Below are 20737 nucleotides of genomic sequence, written 5' to 3'. Positions count from 1 at the left end.
ATTCCCTCCTGAGCACCTTGGTGTTATAGCGCAGGACCATTCTTTGTTTCAATGCTACTTCCGACAAGTAGGCCATCTCTCTGGCCTCATCCACCAGGTCTTTCTCCACTGCTTCTTCTACTTCTTTCAAAAGTAACCGCGGGCTCGGCTCACCGATCTCCACGGGTATTATCGCATCAACCCCGTACGTGAGGCGGAAGGGGGTTTCTCCCATGGAGCTTTGCTCAGTTGTACGGTAGGACCGGAGAACTGAGACGAGTTCGTCGGCCCATGCACCTTTTTTGCTATCCAACCGCTTCTTGAGGCCTAGCAAGATTACCTTATTTGCGGACTCCACTTGCCCATTCGTCTGGGGGTGTTCTACCGAGGAAAACTTCTGTTTTATGCCCAGGACGGTGAAGAATTCTGCAAACTTTTTGTCAGTGAATTGCGTCCCGTTGTCCGAGATGACGATTTTTGGGATGCCGAACCGGGTTATCACCTGCCTCCACATGAACTTTCTACAATTGGATGAGGATATGTTGGCCAGCGGTTCAGCCTTTATCCATTTGGTGTAGTAGTCAACGACAACTATGAGATATTTGACTTGCTCCGGACCAACCGAGAAGGGTCCCAGGAGGTCGACTCCCCATTGTGCAAAAGGTCGAGAGGACGTCAGGAGACTCAGTTTGGAAGCCGGTGCTCTGTGGAAGTTGGCGTTCTTTTGACACTTGGCGCATTTTCTCACGAATTCTTTGGAGTCTTTCATCATTGACGGCCAGTAATATCCAGCTCAGATGAGCTTCCTTGCTAGGGCTTTGCCCCTGATATGGTGGCCGCAGCACCCCTCATGGACTTCTCTAAGCACGTAGTCCGTCTGGTCGGGATGCAGGCACTTCAATAGGGGTTGGCTGAGTCCCTTTCTAAATAGTTGTCCCTGTATGGTCGCATATTTGGCTGCCTCCCTTCTCATTGCTTTGGCTGCCTTCTCATCGTCAGGGAGTTTGCCGTTTTCCAGGAAATTGATGATGGGGTCCAACCAGGAGGGGCCTGGCTTTGTCAAATGGAGGGCGACCGCTGGTTCCTTTATCATGCCTTGGATGAGAGACCGGTTGCCTGCTCCCGGCTTCGTGCTTGCTAGCTTAGATAGGAGGTCTGCTCGTGTGTTCCTTTCCCTCGGAACGTGTTGGATCGAGACCTCCTCGAACTGTTTGCTCAATTCTCTAACCTTTTCCAAGTACTTTTGCAGCAGCGAGTCTCTGGCTTGGTAGCTTCCATTTACTTGTGAGGTAACGACCTGTGAGTCGCTGCACACTTCCAGCCTTGTTGCCCCGACTTCCCGAGCTAAGGTTAGGCCGCCCAAGAGGGCCTCGTACTCCGCTTGGTTATTCGATACAGGGAATTCGAACTTGGTCGACTGCTCGAATATGACCCCAGCTGGGCTTTCTAAGATGATCCCGGCACCCCCGGACATCTGGTTGGAGGCCCCGTCCACATGGAGCCTCCACCGTGTGCCCACTTCTTCGGTTGGGGGCACTGTTACTTCCACCAGGAAATCTGCCATTGCTTGCGCCTTAATCGCATGTCGGGGCTCATATCGCAAATCGTATTGGGAGAGCTCAATGGCCCAAGTCATCATCCTTCCTGCCAAATCAGGTTTTTGGAGCACTTGACGAATTGCCTGGTTCATTCTCACGACAATATGGTGGCCCTGAAAGTATTATCTTAGTCTATGGGAAGAGGTCAGGAGTGCCAGTGCCACTTTCTCCAGTTTACTATACCTCAGTTCTGCTCCTTGCAGCACTCTACTCACAAAGTAAATTGGTTGCTGAGTCTTTCCTTCTTCCCGCACCAACACCGCTGCGAGCGCTTCCTCCGTTATGGCCAGGTACAGGTATAGTGGCTCTCCGGCCTTGGGCTTCCTGAGTATCAGGGGTGTTGCCAGGATTTCTTTGAAGTGGTTGAATGCTTCCTCGCACGCAGGAGTCCATTCAAATGCTATCCCCTTTTTCATCAGATTGAAGAAGGGCAGGGCCTTTGCTGCCGATGCGCCGAGGAAACGGGACAGCGCGGTGAGCCTTCCTACCAACCGCTGAACGTCTCTGACACAACCCGGGCTTTTCATCTGGAGTATCGCTTGGCATTTTTCAGGGTTGGCTTCCACCCCCTTTGGGTTATCATGAATCCTAGTAACTTTCTGGCCTCCATGGCAAAGGCGCACTTAAGCGGGTTGAGCCTCATGCCGTATTGTCTGAGGGACACGAACACATTCCCCAGGTCGCTTAGGAGGTCATCAGGTCGGGTGGTCTTTGCAAGGATATCGTCTACATAGACTTCCACCGTCTTTCCTATGAGATTGCTGAATATCTTGTTCATCAACCTTTGGTACGTGACCCCCGCGTTTTTTAGGCCAAAGGGCATCACCTTGTAGCAATAGATTCCCCCCGGCATTATGAACGCTGTTTTATCCTCGTCAGGTCGGTGCATCGGTATCTGATTGTAGCCGGGTAAGCATCCATAAAGCTCAGATACCGGTACCCTGCCGCCGCATCGACGAGTGCATCAATGTTGGGAAAGGGGTAGCAGTCCTTGGGACATGCTTTGTTGAGATCGGAGTAATACACACACATCCTCCACCTTCCGTTGTGCTTTTTTACCAGCACTACATTCGACAGCCAGGTCGAGTAGTCTAGTTCTCGGATAAACCCCGCTTCTAGGAGGCTGGCCGTCTGCCTGGCCACCTCCTCTGCTCTTTCCTGTGACATCTTCCTTCTCCTTTGAGCCACTGGTCGAGCTTCCGGCTTGACGGCCAGGTGGTGTGACATGAGTTGGGGGTCTATCCCTGGCATGTCGGCTGGCGTCCATGCAAACAAATTGCCGTTGGCCCTGATCATTTCCATCAAAGGCTCTTTCAACTCGTGCGGGAGGTTTCTGTTCACGAACGTGAACTTCTCCTCCGTGTCCCCGACCCTAAACTTTTTCAGGTCCCCCTCTGGTTCGGGTCTGGGCTTGTCGCCAACTCTAGCGTCCAGGTCGGTGAGAAACACCCCTGATGCCTCTTTAGATTGTTTCCTTAAGGAGACGCTGGCGTTGTCGCAAGCGACTGCCGTCTCGAAATCCCCTTTAATGGATCCTACGGATCCGTCATCAGTGACAAACTTCATTACGAGCAGCTTCGTATTGATCGCTGCCTCGAGATCGTTAATGGTTTTCCTCCCTAGGATGATGTTGTAGGCTGTGGAGTCCCGTAAAACTACAAACTCAGCCATTATCGATCTTCGCCCCTGTCCTTGTCCCACGGAGATCGGTAGGGAGATAATCCCATCCGGCTTGATGAAGTGGTCGCCTAACCCTACCACACCGTGCTGGTGGGTCGCCAGGTCGGTGTTGCACAATCCCAAGGCATCGAATACGTTGCAGAACATAATATTCGAGTCTGCCCCCGTATCCACAAGGATCCGTTTGACGAGACCGGTTCCAACCCTGGCCGTGATGACCATGGGGGCTTTCCGGAACCTCGTCGAACCATTGGTCTTCTGGGCCGAAGGAGATTGATGGAAGTCTTTTGGAGCTTCTCGCCGATGAGGAGGAGACCGCCAGGACTTTGGCGTCTTTCTTGTGCGCCGATCTTGACCTTGGGGCCGTGTTTCTTGCAGTTACTACATTCACCACGGTAAGACCGTGGTCGTTGTTCTCCGGCTCCTGTCGTCGCTTCACCGTTCGGGTCTTATCCTCCCCATCGTGGTCGCGGTTTTGTCTCCTCGACTCCCTGATAAGGTGGGAGAATTCGGCAAGTTTTCCATCCCTGATTGCTTGTTCTAGCGCATCCTTCAGGTTGAAGCAGTCCTGTGTCTTGTGCCCGTAGCCCTTATGGTAATCACAATAGGTGCTTTTGTTCCCCCCTGTTCGGTCCTTTAGAGGTCGGGGCTTCGACAAGATTCTCTTCTCGGCTATTTGTTGGTAAACTTCCATAATCGGTGCGGTGAGGGGAGTGTAGTTAGTGAACTTCCTGACTCGGGGAAACAGCCTGGGTGTCTTACTCGGACCGCCGTCCCTGGCGTGTTCCTTCTGTCTCTCTCAGCTCCCATGATGCCGGGTTTGGTTGTAAGAGGGCTGCCGTTTGTTGGCAACCACAACCTGGCTGACTTCTTCATCGTTGATGTACTCCCCGGCTACACATTGGATCTCCTGCATCGTCCACACCGGCTTTGTGGTGAGGTGCTTTCTGAAGTCCTCGTTTAAAAGTCCGTTCGTCAAGCACAAGCTTGCGACCGAATCCGTCAGCCCATCGATCACCAAGCACTCATCGTTTAACCGGTCTAGGTATTTTCTGGTCGGCTCGCCGGACCTTTGAGTCACTCCAAGTAGATTGATTGGGTGTTTTGCCTTTGCAATTCTAGTTGTAAATTGGGCTAGGAAGGCACGGCTGATGTTCGCAAAACTGATCACCGAGCCCTGCGGGAGGTTATTGAACCACCGTATTGCAGGCCCCGCTAGGGTGACCGGAAAAGCGCGGTACCTTACCTCGTCTCCAACTCCCTCCAGGTTCATTCTGGCTTCGAAAGCCGTGAGGTGCTCCTGCGGGTCTTGGGTTCCGTCGAACCTCATGTCCGTTGGCTTGTCAAAGTGCTTTGGCAGCCGGACCTCGAGGATGGAACGATGGAATGGGGTTGCGCCCATTATCATGGGTCCCTGCGTTCTCGTCGTTCTTCCCTCGTCATCCTCCCGACGAGCGTCCTCACGGTTTCGATCTGTGGTACGCCTCCTCTCGTGCCTGGTGTAAATGATGGGGTCGCAGCGTCTTCTTGCGCGTCCTCCCTCCTTAGCGCTCTCGGATTCAAATCGCGAGCTAGCTGTTCGTCGGGAGTGGCTTCTCGAGGGAGAACGGGAGTAGCTTGGTTCTGGAGTTTGCTGGCGGTGCTCCCGGTCTGCCAGTCGGCGCTCCAAGTCCTGCATCCTGTGCCACAGTTCTTGCATTATTCTGGCGCTATTGTCGCCAGTTCTCCCGAAGGGGCGCCTTTCGGGAGATCGTGTGGTTCGTCTGGGAGGGGACCTCACGCGCTGTCGGGAGGAAGTCGCGGAGGCTTCCCCTCTACGCTCGGTCTCGTGGCCTGTTCCACCTGGGCCCAGTACAACGTCCATTCAGGCGACTATCCCCACAAACGGCGCCAATGTTCGGTGGTCGGGTACCGGACGGATCGGCTTGGTATCTTGGTTGATGAGGGGGAGGTCTCGCCTGGTCGTAGGTTGCCGGGTTGGTGTAGACAACGTCCCGAGCACTTCGTGTGTGGAGAGGGGTGTCACCTGCAAAGACACTCCGACGCTCAAATCAGTGAAGTGTGCAGGCGAAAAAGGGTGTAATGGTATGTGACGTACCTGGGGAGAAGGGTAGGACCTCCCCCATATATACCGTGTCAGAGGTGGGCCCATCAAGGACAGGCGCACCTTCCTTGATGCTTCCGTCACACAGCTGTAGCGTAGCTGTCAGGGATGCGTGTCCGGGTCGGCGACCGAGCGTCTCGCTCCTGACCGGTCGGGTCGGATCGGGTGCTGCTCGGGTCGGGCCGGCCCGCTAGTGGTTTGGGCCAGGCCGTAACAAGAGTAAAGTATTGTTTGTTCCTAACGTTTAGAGTAAGTCCTAAAGTTGTCCCTAATGTTTCAATCGTCCTATTTAAGTCCCTAACGTTTCAAAATTAACTCAATGTTGTCCTACCGCTAGGGATCCGTTAACAGAATTGACGGCGGGACAAAATTGAGATGATTTTGAAACGTTAGGGACTTAAATAGGACGAAAATGTCAGGGACAAAAACGATACATAAAAATAAATTTTAATTTAATTTTATCTTTCAATAATATTAATTTTTTACTGTACATAGTATTCAATTATTTTTTAATTACATCTAAATAAATTACAATTAATTACATTACTTTTATTTTAAATAAATTTATTTTTTTATAATTTTAAAGAATTTTGATACATTAGAGACAAAAAGTATAATTTATATTTTATTGCATATATATTATTTTTTTCTCCAAGTTTATATACTAGTCATTCTACAAATATTTCATGATAACTAAAAATCTTTAAGAGTAAAATTATACAAAAATTAATTTATTTAAAATGAAAGTTATATAATTAAGTGTAATTTACTTAGATGTAATTAAAAAATAATTGAATACTATGTATAGTAAAAAATTGATATTATTGAAGGATAAAATTAAAATTTATTTCTATGTATCATTTTTGTTCCCAACGTTTTCGTCCTATTTAAGTCCCTAACGTTTCAAAATCGTCTCAATTTTGTCCCACCGTTAATTCTGTTAATGGATCCCTAACGGTAGGACAACATTAAGTCAATTTTGAAATGTTAGGGACTTAAATAGGACGATTGAAACGTTAGGGACAACTTTAAAACTTATCCCAAATGTTGAGGATAAAAATAATACTTTATTCATTAAAATATAACGTTTGAAACTTTTTGGAATTAAAATATAACCTTTAAAACATTATAGACAAAATTAAGATTCGATCAAATATTAGAGACCAAAATAATATATATATTTTTTTTAAAATCAAACAGCACTCTTTTGAAGGGATATACCACCAATGCAAACTGGTAACACTAAAAAAAATAGGCTGATTCTAGCAGTTCACCACTTAACTGTCAATTTAGTCAATTTTTAGAACAATTTTTTACCAAACGATTCTTAGTGTTAATTGAATCAGTTGATGATCCGTTTTCAGATAATCTTTTTTTTCTATAATTTTTGGAGCGATGGAAAAAAAGCGACAATCTTTTTTTTTTAAGAAGGAAATAAATTCTTTCAATTTTTTTTTTCAATTCTATTGTGATCTCTTATTATATCTTTTTAAATAGGATCGAAACAAAATATGTAAAAAAAAATATTGAATAATAAAAAAATAATATTTTATAAAATTATTAAAAAAAACTGAAAATTTTATTTTCTTATAGAAAAAAAAGAGGCGGACGAACGTGAGCTATAATATTCAAATTTATTAGATATTTATCAGAATTAAATCAGATATTAACACTGATCTTATCAAGTTATTGGTTTAGTTGTTGAGTGACTTATTAATTTGTTGATTGAATGATAATTTAATAATTATATGAAATTTTATGTTTTTATGATAAATTATTTTAATTTCAACTTTTAATTTTAGATTTTAATAATTTATTAATTATTTTATACTTATTATATTATTTAAATATTTAAATAAAAAAGTTATATTTAAAAAATATTATATAACTATAAATAAACAAATATGTTTTGATTACTAAAAGTATTTTAATTTTTTAATTCATAAATATTTAATATTTATTTAAATAATTATTTATAATAATTAAAAATACAACTAATTTTAAAAAATAAGTATAAAATTAAAATTAAAATTAAATAAATATAAAAAATAGCATTGAATTGAATGTTAGACATTATATATTTTAATTAAGGTTTAATTACTCTATTGGTCTCTATAGTTTCATCAAATTTTTAATTAGGTCCTTATACTTTTTTATTTTTTCAATTGGATCCCTACACTACTTTTCATTTTGTAATTACGTTCTTTTCATGTTAAAAATGTTTAAATTAACGTAATATTTTTACCAAAATACATGCGGACAAAGATTTAATTAAGTTTTTAATTATAAATACCTTTAATTTACGAAGAAATATTCAGTCAACTCTAATATTTTTTACACTAGGAAGGATTTAATTACAAAATTAAAGCAGCGTAGGGACCTAATTAAAAAAAATATAAAAATCTAATTAAAAAATTGGTAAAATTATAGGAACCAATAGAGTAATTAAACCTTTAATTAACATATATATTATTAAAGGTGAAGTTGGACTAAGATCATCTCCAGTAGAGAACTCATCCCACTTCCTATTTGTGGCCCACCTGTCATAAAAAGTAACTCCACGTCAACTTTTGCGTCATAAACAGTAAATAGGAACTCAAAGCATCTCTCTCTTCTCCATTAGGAGGAACTAACTTTAGTCCCTGTTGTGGTCCCACTTAATAAATTAATTAAAATACTTAAAATTAATGTAATTAATTTTTTTCAATAATATAATTTAAATTTATAAATTTAAAAATAATTCACTATTAAAAGATATTAATATTAAATAAATTCAATATAACAATAATACACAATATATAATTCGGGATTACACAATGAGTTGGTTTGGATCCATTTTTTTGAACAAAAAATAATAGTACCAGAGCTTTGATTTCGTAAACTTGAAAGAAGATGAAGAAGAGTAGTAGAAAGTGTGAGAATAGAAGTGTATCTAACTGGTATATATAGAGTAACAAAATATTAATTTATTAATAATAACAGTAACATAGTAACGGCTAGTTTCTAACGACTAATTTTGCAACGACTAATTTTACAATGGCTAATTTAATATAATATAAATAATATTCAATTTTAATTATGACATAAATAATTATTATAAATTATTAATTAAATAAAAATTAATTACAATTTAATTATTATTTAAATAATTAATATAAATTATTAATTAAATAAAAATATAATTATTTAATATAATTAATTATTATAATTATTACTAAATTAATTATTATTTGATTATTTAATATAATTATTTATTTTAATATAATTATTTAATATAATTAATTAAAATTTTATATAATTATTTATTTAAATAATAACTTGCCAAATGGCAAGTTATTATTCGTTGCTCCTAGTCCCCATTTAGAGGGACTTTGTTCCATCGGTTCTTGTGCAAGGACCCATTCCATTTTACTCCAACGGTGAAGAACTCATTTGTGTCAGAAAAAGTTAATAAGGCACTCACCATTGAACTTGCTCTAATAGTAAAGAAAAATTGTTAAGTTTCTCTTTGCATGTAGGTTATAGATTCGAATCCTGCCCAACTCATTTGGAATTAATTCCACGATCAGAGCTTCAAGAGCTGCATGAGAGCTTTTCTTCCAAATTTCAATACGAAGCTTGTCAAAACGCGAATGTGTGCATTTCTTGAAGCGGTTCGAATTAAATTGGCCGATTTTTAACGATTTTGATTATTATTGACCAGTTTAATTGTAGGTATATGATGCGGAAAAATCAAATTTCCCACGACTGAATCAGTAAGTACATTGGGTCGTCTAAGTAATATCTCAGGTGAATGAGGGTCGAATTCCTCGAGAATTGCCAGATTGAGCAAGCTCTTGTTATCCTGCATATCTTAATCAGGCAAACAGGGAGTTGATTGTTGTTGTAGGTGCATAAACAAAACAATAACAAAAGCAATAAAGAATTGTCGTAGAAACAATAGTAGAAATCAATTAAGGCATCGGAGATGCTTATTCTTCTGGATTGATACGTCTTACTAACTATTTTAACAATGAGTGATTCATTCAATGGTAAGGCTGTAAGTGATTAAGCCAGGGAAAGTGGTCATTAATCTCTTCTGATCCAAACCAAACGCCCAAACAGGTCAGTCAATCTGGCTGAGGGTGAAGCTCACACAATTCAATCTCTGATGATCCTACTCAAAACGTCACAGACAATGTCGGATCTTCTGGATCGGAGAATGAAGCTCTATGATTCTAGTCTTAGCGCCACATGGACCTCAATTATGACTAACGAGATTTCATGTTACATATCCCAATTAGCCCAAATAATTTGTTGGAACCTATGATGTACTCTCAAGCTGTAGCTCAATACTATCCGGGTCAGGACTCGTAAAGAGCTCATGTAGAATAAGGGGTCATACTTTCGTTCCACCCCAGATTCATAAATATGAAGAACGATAATACATCATAGAATGGAATCAAACATGTATTAGAGTAGAAAAGTAATAATATTAATCCATAGGAATGAGCAGAGCTCCTATCCTTAACCTAGGAGATTTAGCCGCTTATAGTTTACAGAGAAAATAGAAAATAAGTTCTGAGAGGCTGAAGATGCTAAACATGTGTGATCTTCGCCTATATATACTAATTTACTAATTAAAATTTTTTAAAAATGAAATAAACTAAGCAGAAAGGTGCAAAAATTCACTTCTGGGCTCACTTGGTGAGTGTTTGGGCTGAACTGGCATTTAGCTTGGAATAATGGGTGTTGAACGCCTACTAAGGAGTGTCCACGCTGCTTCCTTGCTCCCTTGGGCAGTCATTTTCAAAGAAAGATATAGACTATTATATATTTCTAGAAAACTCTGAAAGTTAGCTTTCCAACGCCGTTGAGAAAGTGTCAATTGGACCTCTGTAGCTCTAGAAATGCGCGTTTGAATGCACGAAGGTCAGGATTTGACAGCATCAGCTATCATTTCTTTGCCTCTGAATTAGACTTTGCCAAAACTTGCAAATTTCACCCAAAAATTACCTAAAATCATAAGAAAAATACAAAAACTCAAAGTAGCATCCAAAATATAAATTATGCACTAAAACATAATAAAACTTAATAAAATATACTTAAAACACTAAGAAAATAGTATCAAAAAGCATATAAAATATCCGCTCATCAGAACACCAAACTTAAACCGTTGCTTATTTTCAAGCAATCAAAAACAAAGTAGGACTAAAAAAAAGAGAAAGATACACTAAGTCTTAGAGTTGTCAATGAAGCTCAGTTCCAAATATTGAATGGGGCTATTAGCTTTTTACTTCTAAATAGTCTTGGCATCTCACTTTCTTTTGAAGCTTAGATGTATTGGCATTCCTTGGAACTAGAATCCGGATAATATTATTGATTCTCTTCTTTTAGTTCTTTTTTATTCTTGAACATAGCTTCTTTTGGTGCTTTGCACCTTCTTGAGCCTAACTGTGACTATAAACGTCTTGTTTTCCCGTATTACCACCGGATACATAAATGCCACAGGCACCTAACTGGGGGAACCCTTTGGATTCAAATTTAGCTTTGATTAAATTCTCAGACAGTGGTGTCCAGAGTTCTTAAGCGTACTCTTTTGCTCAGTCTCAAACTTTTTACTTGACACCTTCACACCACAAATATTTAGTTAGGGGTAGTGATGAGCGGATAATTTATACCCTTTTTGGCATTGTTTTTACATAGTTTTTAGTATGTTTTAGTTACTTTTTATTATATTTTTATTAGTTTTTATTCAAAAATCATATTTCTGGACTTTACTACGAGTTTGTGTATTTTTCTGTAATTTTAGGTATTTTCTGGCTGAAATTGAGGGACCTGAGCAAAAATCTTATTTAGAGGCTGAAAAAGGACTGCAGATGCTGTTAGATTCTGAACCTGTTGCACTCGAAATGGATTTTCTGGAGCTACAGAAGCCTAATTGGTGCACTCTTAATTGCGTTGGAAAGTAGACATCCTGGGCTTTCCAGAAATATATAATAGTCCATACTTTGCCCGAGATTTAATATTCCAAATTGACGTTCAAAGTCAGTCTAAAACTTTCTGGCATAAAACGCCAGAACTGGCACCTTTTTCGGCGTTAAATGCCCATTCTGGCACTCAGGGTGGCATTTAACACTAGCTTTGGGCATATGAACGTGAAAGCTTGAAAACTCAGCCCAGGCATGCACCAAGTGGATCCCGGAAGTTACTAGTCTAGTATAAAAACTACTTTTAGAGATTCATTTTGTACCTTATGACATTTTTACACTTCATATTGTATCTTTGACGGCATGAGTCTCTAAACCCCATAGGTGGGGGTGAGAAGTTCTGCTGTGTTTCAATGGATTAATGCAATTACTACTGTTTTCTATTCAATCACATTTGATTCTATTCTAAGATACTCACTCGTACTTCAATATGGAGAATATGATGATTCGTGACACTCATCATTATCCTCAACCCTATGAACGTGTGCTTGACAACCACTCCCGTTCTATATGAGCTCAACGTAGTCACTGGGCGACAGCTTGAGTGCGTATCTCTTGGGTTTCTAATCCACGGACCGAGTCCGGAGGTTAGAACCTTCGTGGTATAGGCTAGAACCAATTGGCAGCATTCATGAGATCCGGAAAGTCTAAACTTTGTTTGTGGTATTCCGAGTAGGATCCGAAAAGGGATGATTGTGACGAGTTTCAAACCTACAAATGTTGGGCGCAATGACAGTGTGCAAAAGGACAAGGGTCCTATTCCAACACTAGTGGGAACCGACAGATGATTAGCCGTGCGGTAGCTGTACATGGTATTTTTCATCCGAGACGAGAAATCTGACAGTTGATTAGCCGTACAGAGATTGTACCTGGTAGTTTTCATCCGAGAGGATCATACAGCTTGCCATTGAAGGAAACCATGAGTGTTTGGAGAAGAAGACAGTAGGAAAGCAGAGATTCAGATGATAGAGCATCTCCGGAACCTCAGCATGTTTCTTATTACTGAATCACAAGTACTATTTATTTTATGTTATTTATTTTCATAAATACAATCACTCTTATCATTAATCTCCTGACTAAGATTTACAAAATAACCATAGCTTGCTTCAAGCCGACAATCTCCGTGGGATCGACCCTTACTCACGTAAGGTATTACTTGGACGACCCAGTGCACTTCCTGGTTAGTTGTGCGGAGTTATGAAAAGTGTAATCACAATTTCATGTACCAAGTAGCAACTCAATTGAGCTTTTTAGGCCAATTTTGACCCTCCTAACCATTGATGCTCAAAACCTTGGATTCTTGCTCTTTTCTTTTTCTTTTGAGCTTTTTATTTTTCTTTTTCTTTTAGATGCTTTTTTTCTTACTTCAAGAATCAATAATTTTTTTTTTATTTTTAAGAGAGTCAATAATACTTTTCTAAATTCACTATTCTTCAAGAGCCAATATACTCAACTTCAATATCATTCATGCACTGTTAATTCATACATTCAGAAGATAAATGTAAGACCACTACATCAAAATAAGTGGAATAATTTATGATATAACTCAAAACTTATGTATCTCACTACTCCTTTTCAATTTAAATTTTTCTTTTAAGCATGGTGAGGGATACATTGGATATCTTATAACCAAAACAAAAAAAAATATAAAACTAGAAAAGAACAAAATACTAAACGTGATCATGAACTTAGAAGAGAAAACAGACAATAAATTAAAATACAATGAAAACAGAAATAAAATGGATAAGGGATAATAGGGCTCAACAACCTCAGTGATGTCAGCTGCTTCTCCTTTTGGAGAATCCAATGAAGCGTTTGATCTCCTCTATATCTCCATCAACTCCCCTATTGAGGTATTCAGTTGATCCCAATAGTCTCGAGAAAGAAAATACATCCCTTGAGCCATCTTAGGAATTTCTGGTGGAGGCGGCTATACAGGTTCTTGCTGTGGTTCATGTGCAGGCTCTCTCACATGCTCCATTTTCCTCTTTGTGATGGGCTTATCCATCTCAATGAGGGCGTCTCCAGCTATGCCAATTCCAGCTGAATTGCATAGGCGATATATGAGGTGTGGGAATGCTAACCTCGCTTGAGTGGAGGTCTTTTTAGCCACCTTGTACAATTCTTGAGGTATCACCTCATGTATTTCCACCTCATTCCCAAGCATAATGCAATGAATTATTATTGCTCGGTCAATGGTAACCTCAGATCGGTTACTCGTGGGGATGATAGAGCGTTGGATAAACTCCAACTATCCTCTAGCCACAGGCTTAAGGTCAAACCTACCTAATTAGTAGGGCTTACCTTGTGCGTTCCTCCTCCACTGCGCTCCTTCCACACAGATGTTCACAAAGACTTTATCTAGTATTTGGTCGAAGTTGACCCTTCTAGTGTAAGAGTGTGGATCACCTAACATCTGTGGCAATTGTAGCGCCACTCTCACATTTTTCGGGTTAAAATCCAAGAGTTTCCCTCTCACCATGGTGCGCCAGTTCTTGGGCTTTGGGTTTACACTTGTATCATGATTTTTGGTAACCCAAGCATTGGCGAGGAATTCTTGCACCATTCGTGTTCCGACCTCTGAAATAGGATTGGTCAGAATTTCCCAATCCCTTCTCCAGATCTCTTGTTGGATCTTCGGATGTTCCCCTTTCTTGAGCTTGAAGGGGACCTAGAGAATCACCTTTTTGTGTCTTACCACATCATAGAAGTGATTGTGATGCACCTTGGTGAGGAATCTCTATGATTCCCAAGGTTCGGAAGTGGAAGCGGGGGCTTTTTCCTTCCTCTTTCTTGAGGCTTCGCCAGCCTTTGGTTCCATACTTAAGAATGGAGGGCAAAAAGCAAAACTTTTCCAACACCAAACTTAAGATGTTTGCTCGTCCTCGAGCAAATATGAACAACAGAAAAGAAAAATAGGAGAAAAAGAAAGAAACAAGAACGAAGAGGGAGAAAAAAGCTTCAGCCAGTGGGAGTGAGGAGAGGGGAAGAGGGAAGAAGAGAAGTGTATGAAAAGTAATGTGGAGAAAGGTAAGAGGAGTGTGTAGGTGTGAAGATAATGGTAGGAATGAAGGGCTATTTATAGGGGTGGGAGGGTTAGGGTTCGGTTGGATGGGAGGGAAGAATGGGGGGAAAGGTTTGAATTTGAAGTAGGTGGGGTTGGTGGGAAATTGAATGATGGGATTTATGATGGATTTTGGGAAGAGGGAAAGTAAGAGTGAGAAGGAAGGGATTGAATGATAGGTGGAGTAGGCGGAGATTCTATGGGACCCACTGGTTGAGAAAGCTTCGAAGCTCGAGCTGCCTACCTCCTACATGGCATTCAACGCCAGGAATGGGCGTTGCACGCCCACTGGGGGTCAAAAAAATTGGCCCTGGCTGCTCCATATGGGGCGTTGAATGCCTAGACTGCTCCCTATTTGGCGTTCAACGCCAACAATGTATCCCTTAGGGGAATTGAACGCCCAGATTGCTCCCTGTCTGGCGTTCAACGCCAGTAATTCCTCCTCAATGGGGGTTAAACGCCCAGAGGGGATCAGGGAAAGGGGTCTTCTTAGCTCCTAAATGGGCGTTGGATGCCCAGCTTCCTCCTTGTCTGGCATTCAACGCCAACAAGGGACTCTTCCCAGGGTATTCTGTTTTCAGTCATGTATGTCTCTGTCTCTATTCTAAGTGCAGCACATGATCACAAACGTAAAAAAGTAGAGGAAAAATATACTATAAAACTTAAAATAAATGAAAAGGGATTGAAATTACTATGCTAATAGTTGGGTTGCCGCCCAACAAGTGCTTCTTTACTGTCATTAGCTTGACAGACAGCTCCATTACGGAGGTAGATAGGGACTCAGATCTTCACCCTTCACAGTGAACTTTCTTCCTGTGCTCTCATGAATGAGCTCCACATGCTCTAGAGACAGGATCCGGTTCATCGTATGTGGAATGACTGGACTCTTAGTGAAGACAACTTTCATGTCAGGTGAGAGGTCTTTAGTGGGGATCTTCTTACCCCTCCAGCCTTTAGGTACCATCTTCTTAGTACCTTCCTTCCTAGTTCTTGATGATGGATGCCCAACACCAAACTTAGAGTTGGTGTCTGGGGGCTCTGTAAAACTCTGCACTGAGAGGGAAGGCTGAAACACTATGTGTTGCACAATGGTACCTCCTTTGTTAGAGGGAGACTGAGGGTTGGGGATCTTGAATAAGATACAGTCCTCATGCAACCTCAGGACTAACTCTCCTCTTTCCACATCAATTATGGCCTTAGTAGTGGCTAGGAAAGGCCTTCCCAGGATGATGGAGTCATTTCTGTCCTCTTCTGTGTCTAGGATTACAAAATTTGCAGGGATGTAATTAGTTAACTGGTTTTAATTTTGTTCCTGGGGTTTGAGTTTCTTCTCCAAACTCCCCGATTGCCTTCACTGCCTCTCTCATGGTCCAGAGATTCCATCTCCATAGCTTTTTTTTATTACTATTTTATTTTAATTAACAAGATTGAAGTGAATGTACTATAATTGCTTGAGGTGTGTGATATATTTGATTAATGTGAATGAAGAACGCTAGGTTGAATTGAATTAAATTGAATCATGGATAAGAGCATGTTAGCTAGTTTGGAATCACTTCCAAAAGCTGATCAGCAAAGAATGGCGTCCATGATGTAACATGTTCAAATCCGTGACAGGTACCTCCTCTTCACTCTATCTGTTAACTAATTCCATGTGCTTTGATTTGAGCTTCATGTTCCTAAATTCTAAGTTAGGGTAGCACAAATTTTAGATCTTTGTGGTGCTTGTTGTTCTAGAAGATATATAATTGATAAGATTATAATGAGATTTGATAAATAAATTCCATGTGTTTGATGTGAGAATGCAGACAGTAATTTGGGCTTTACTGAGATTTGATTAATAGTATCATAACAAGTTGGGGTTGGGGTTGAGTTCCCATTAGATATAAGTTATACGACTCTACCATGTGAAGTGCTACTTCATAAATCATAATCATTCTTAAGCTTATTATGCTGTATTTGGTTTAAATTCATACCTAATTCAGATCCCTTCACTATTGAAAGTCTACATTTATCTTCCTTTTAAATAAATAAAAAAGGTAGAAAGATCATGCACTTTGGATTCATTAGTTAACTTTGCCTTGTCCTTCCAGTGAAATACTTTCCAGGAATTAAGATTGCGGAGGAGTCGGAATGGAAGAATAACATTCAGGGCTCAACAGGGGTGGTTAACTTGGCTGAAATGCCCATAAGTACCAGATGGTCTTCGGAGGTTATTGCCTTGTTCTTATCACTGTCATTATTGGATTGTATTGACTTAAAGATTCATAGAGTTTTGGTTATTAAGAGATAATAGACATCTTCCTAACGCTCATTTGAATTCTGCAGATAAAAATAGAAATCAAGCAAGCAGGATTAGAGTAACATCAAAAGTAAGCATATGATTCCTGATGGTACAAATTGAAAATGAACCTTTTTATATGTATATTTTTCTTGACAAATATATGTGCATCAAGTTAAGCAAGTTTTACTTACAAGAAATTGCTTATTCTTTCTCTGACCTATCCATTTAATAGCAAAGGTTGTAGAATTGATAAACAGTGCACCAGAGGATATTCAACCTAAAGTTTTCGTTAGTGCAACAACTGTTGGTTACTATGGTATGTTCATATGCCAAATTTTCTTCTTAACTGGTCGATTATTTTCTTACTTATTGGTTGTTAACTGCTTTGGTGCACTCTTTAGAATCACTTGAATTGATAGAGAAGTATGCATGATTTTACATATAAAATGTCTTTCACTTCTTTTCACTGTTCAGGCACCAGTGAAACACAAGTGTTTGATGAACAAAGTCCATCAGAAAATGATTACTTGGCCGAGGTAAGAACAGATGTTTGTTGATACTATTGCAGAGAATGCAAGATATTAAAATTATAAAACCTCGAAAGAATATTCTGAGTGTTACTCAGCAGGTTTTATGAAGATATACAGTCATTTACATTTTCACCTGAAATACTATTAAACTTTAATACTAACTGATTAGCACATCAGTTGTTATTCAAATTAATGGAGCATTTTGCGATATATACCATCTCTTGCGTTATAGGTCACATTGACGGATGCTGTCTTATCTTTTCAGGTATGTCAAGAATGGGAATCAACAGCCTTAAAAGTAAACGGGGATGTTAGAGTAGCTCTAATTCGCATTGGTGTTGTTCTTGGTAAAGATGGTGGAGCACTAGGTAAAACATCAAATATTACCCTGTAACTGCTTGAATTTATGATTCAACATCAAATATTATCTGAAGTTCCTAAAATTCATTATATTTTTGTGTGTTTAATCTTCTACAGCTAAAATGATACCTCTCTTTAAGATGTTTGCTGGTGGACCTATAAGCTCTGGAAAACAATGGTATGTCCCGCATCTTCTAGTTATTATTGATTGGTTCTCGGCTGCGTCTTAATTTTAGAAAGGCGCCATAATTAAGTTATTTTTCTTTTTTTTTGTACAGGTTTTCCTGGATTCATTTGGATGACATTGTTAATTTAATATATGAAGCACTGATAAATCCCTCCTATGAAGGTGAACTCTTAACTCTCATATCTCCAAAACGAAATTTATTGAAATTTTGAAAAACCAAAAATTAGTGGATATAGAACATTGGCTAGCATAGATAGTTTGGATGGTGCAATTCTCGATTCTGACTTGTGTGATTAGATTACCATGTTCATATATATCTTTGCAAGTATGGCCAGCATTTAGTAAAGAACAAAGAAGGCAGAGGTGAATTAATGATATCAGTCATTGATAGTTTTGAGTTTGATTTTTTAATTTTTATAATTGCAAATGTCAATATGAATATTTTTCTAATAATTACTTTTCTATATAATTATGCAAGATAATGTTGAGGATGATAATGAAGATTAAACTGATTATTATTGTGGTTTATTGGCTATAAGATAGAGTAGTGTTGGAAATGGATACATGTATGGTTGACTACTAATGACTTTTATTAGAAGATACTTATGTAGGATATGTTAGAGTATTAGTAGTAAATTCTAAGTGGTATCATGGTTATTTTGATATGGCTATGCTTACTTTAGTGTGAGATGTATGAATACTCACAATTAACTTCATTCTAGTACTTTTGGATCATTATTATAAATATATTTTGGTTAGAGATAATTTTTATTATTTAAAGAAATTATTTAGTATAATTATGTATTTATTTTTATTTTATAATATTTAACTCATTTAATTAAAAATGCAGAATTATTATACATGTAATCATATTACTAAATATTATGTTGTATTAATAATTATTAGAATATATATATATATATATATATATATATATATATATATATATATATATATATATATATATAGAAAATAAAAAAAAAAACAATAAGGGACCTAAGGCTACACTTATATACAGTAGTTATAGAATTAAAAAAAAAGGGACCTGAGGCTACACTTATAAACGGTAGCCATGGTATACAATGTGGCTACGCTTCAAAGGTGATGCAGTAGCATTGAAAAGCGTAGCCTATTCTAGTAAAAATGGAAGCTGAAAAGCCTAGCCTTTAGTCCTAGACAGCATCACTTGAAAAGTGCACCCTATTCCCAAACGCCAAAACCGTAGCCTTTGGTGCAGAAAAGCATAGCCTTTGAGAATAGGCAACGGAGGTATCTCCCACTAAAGCGTCTCTGTAGCCCGAAAAGCGTAGCCTTAGCCTAAAGCATCATTTTTTTCACTTTTGGCTACACTTTTCAAGTGTACCTGAATGGGTGTTTTTCTTGTAGTGTGTAAAGGTATTCAACCTTCACAAAGACATCTTCCACCATGACATACGCCCTTTTCAGGGACTTGTCTGCCATCTCCAATGAGATCTTGGCAGGCTGCACTTTTTGAACATCCAACCTCTTCATCACGGAGAGAGGCATGAGATTGATGCTTGAGCCAAGGTTGTATAAAGCCTTCTCAAAGGTGATGGTCCCTATAGTACAGGGAATCAGGAAGCTTCCAGGATCCGACAGCTTCTGAGGGAGCTTCTTCTGGACCAAGGCACTACACTCTTTGGTCAGTACCACAGTCTCATCTCCCTTTGAGGCCTTCAAACATGCCATGAAAGGGGGATCATTCTTCAATTCCTCTGCATGAGAGGAATTGGCTTTCAGCTTCTTGAGGATTGCAAGGAACCGAGCAATTTGCTCCTCCTTAGGCTCCTCTTGCTCGTCTGAAGAAGAGTATTCTTCAGGTTCCTCTCTCAGCAAAGGGGCGTGCAAAGTAATTGTGTTAGTCTCCTCATGAGCTTTGATTTCCTTAAGCTCCTCAATAGCAGGCTCCTCTTTGGGTTCGGTCACAACCTCCATAGTGAGAGCCTTGCACTCTTCCTTTGGGTTCACCTCTGTGTTGCTTAGAAAAGTGTTGGATGGGATCTCTGGGATCCTCTTGCTCAGCTGACCAACTTGTATCTCTAAGTTCTGAATGGAAGACCTAGTTTCAGCCATGAAACTGTGCGTGGTCTTGGAGAGGTTGGAGACTATAGCAGCTAAGTCAGAGAGGCTCTACTTGGGTATCTCTAATTGCTGCTGAGACGGTTCATAGGGTATACTGCTGAACCTATTTTGGTTCATTCCACCCTGAATTTTATTGAAGCCTTGTTGAGGCTTTTGCTGATCTCTCCACCTAAAATTAGGGTGGTTCCTCCATCCCTGATTGAAAGTATTCAAATATGAATTGTTGTTGGAGTTTCTTGAGGAGTTTCCCATATAGTTCACTTTCTCCATGGCGGTCCAGATGTTATCACCAGTGTCCACCTCATAGGCTATCTCTGGACAATAAGCATCTGAGCTCTGCGTCCCACTCAAGTGCTGAGAAATCATGTTGATCTGTTGGGACATGAGCTTGTTTTGAGCCAAGATGGCATCTAAGGTGTCTACTTCTAAGACACCTCTCTTCTGAAGTATACATATACTGGTTGTTGGCAACCATGTCTATAAGCTCCTGTGCCTCTTCAGGCGTCTTGTTGAAGTGGAGGGATCCACCTGCAGAGTGGTCCAATGACATCTTGGACGCCTCAGATAGGCCATCATAGAAGATATCTAATATGGTCCAATCTGAGATCATGTCAGGAGGACATCTCCTGATCAATTACTTGTATCTTTCCCAAGCTTCATAGAGGCATTCTCCCTTTTTCTATCTAAAGGTTTGTACTTTCACCCTAAGCTTGCTCAACTTTTGGGGTGAAAAGAATTTGGTCAAGAATCCATTGACCACCTTCTCCCAGGTGTCTAGGCTTTCCTTAGGCTGAGAATCTAGCCATAGCCTTGCTTTGTCCCTTACAGCAAAGGAAAAGAGCATGAGCTTGTAAACTTTTGGATTTTCTCCATTAGTCTTGA

At 39.9% G+C, this 20737-nt stretch overlaps 1 protein-coding gene across 1 annotated transcript; it reads left to right on the top strand.

Annotated features, from left to right (window-relative positions):
* Positions 1-16471: 16471 nt before the first annotated feature.
* Positions 16472-18107, top strand: LOC112748940 (epimerase family protein SDR39U1 homolog, chloroplastic-like; the record flags this gene model as incomplete). Its single annotated transcript, XM_029292969.2, has 7 exons — positions 16472-16614; positions 16730-16763; positions 16913-16991; positions 17150-17211; positions 17471-17573; positions 17683-17743; positions 17844-18107. Coding segments are annotated over 7 exons (603 nt in total), but the record flags the coding sequence as incomplete, so codon positions are not given.
* Between the last annotated feature and the right edge of the window lie 2630 nt (positions 18108-20737).

This window comes from Arachis hypogaea, chromosome 15 (genome assembly GCF_003086295.3).
Source record: "Arachis hypogaea cultivar Tifrunner chromosome 15, arahy.Tifrunner.gnm2.J5K5, whole genome shotgun sequence".
Lineage (NCBI taxonomy): Eukaryota > Viridiplantae > Streptophyta > Magnoliopsida > Fabales > Fabaceae > Arachis > Arachis hypogaea.
The sequence above is the reverse complement of the archived record's forward strand: the minus strand, read 5'-3'. Positions and strand labels throughout refer to the sequence as shown.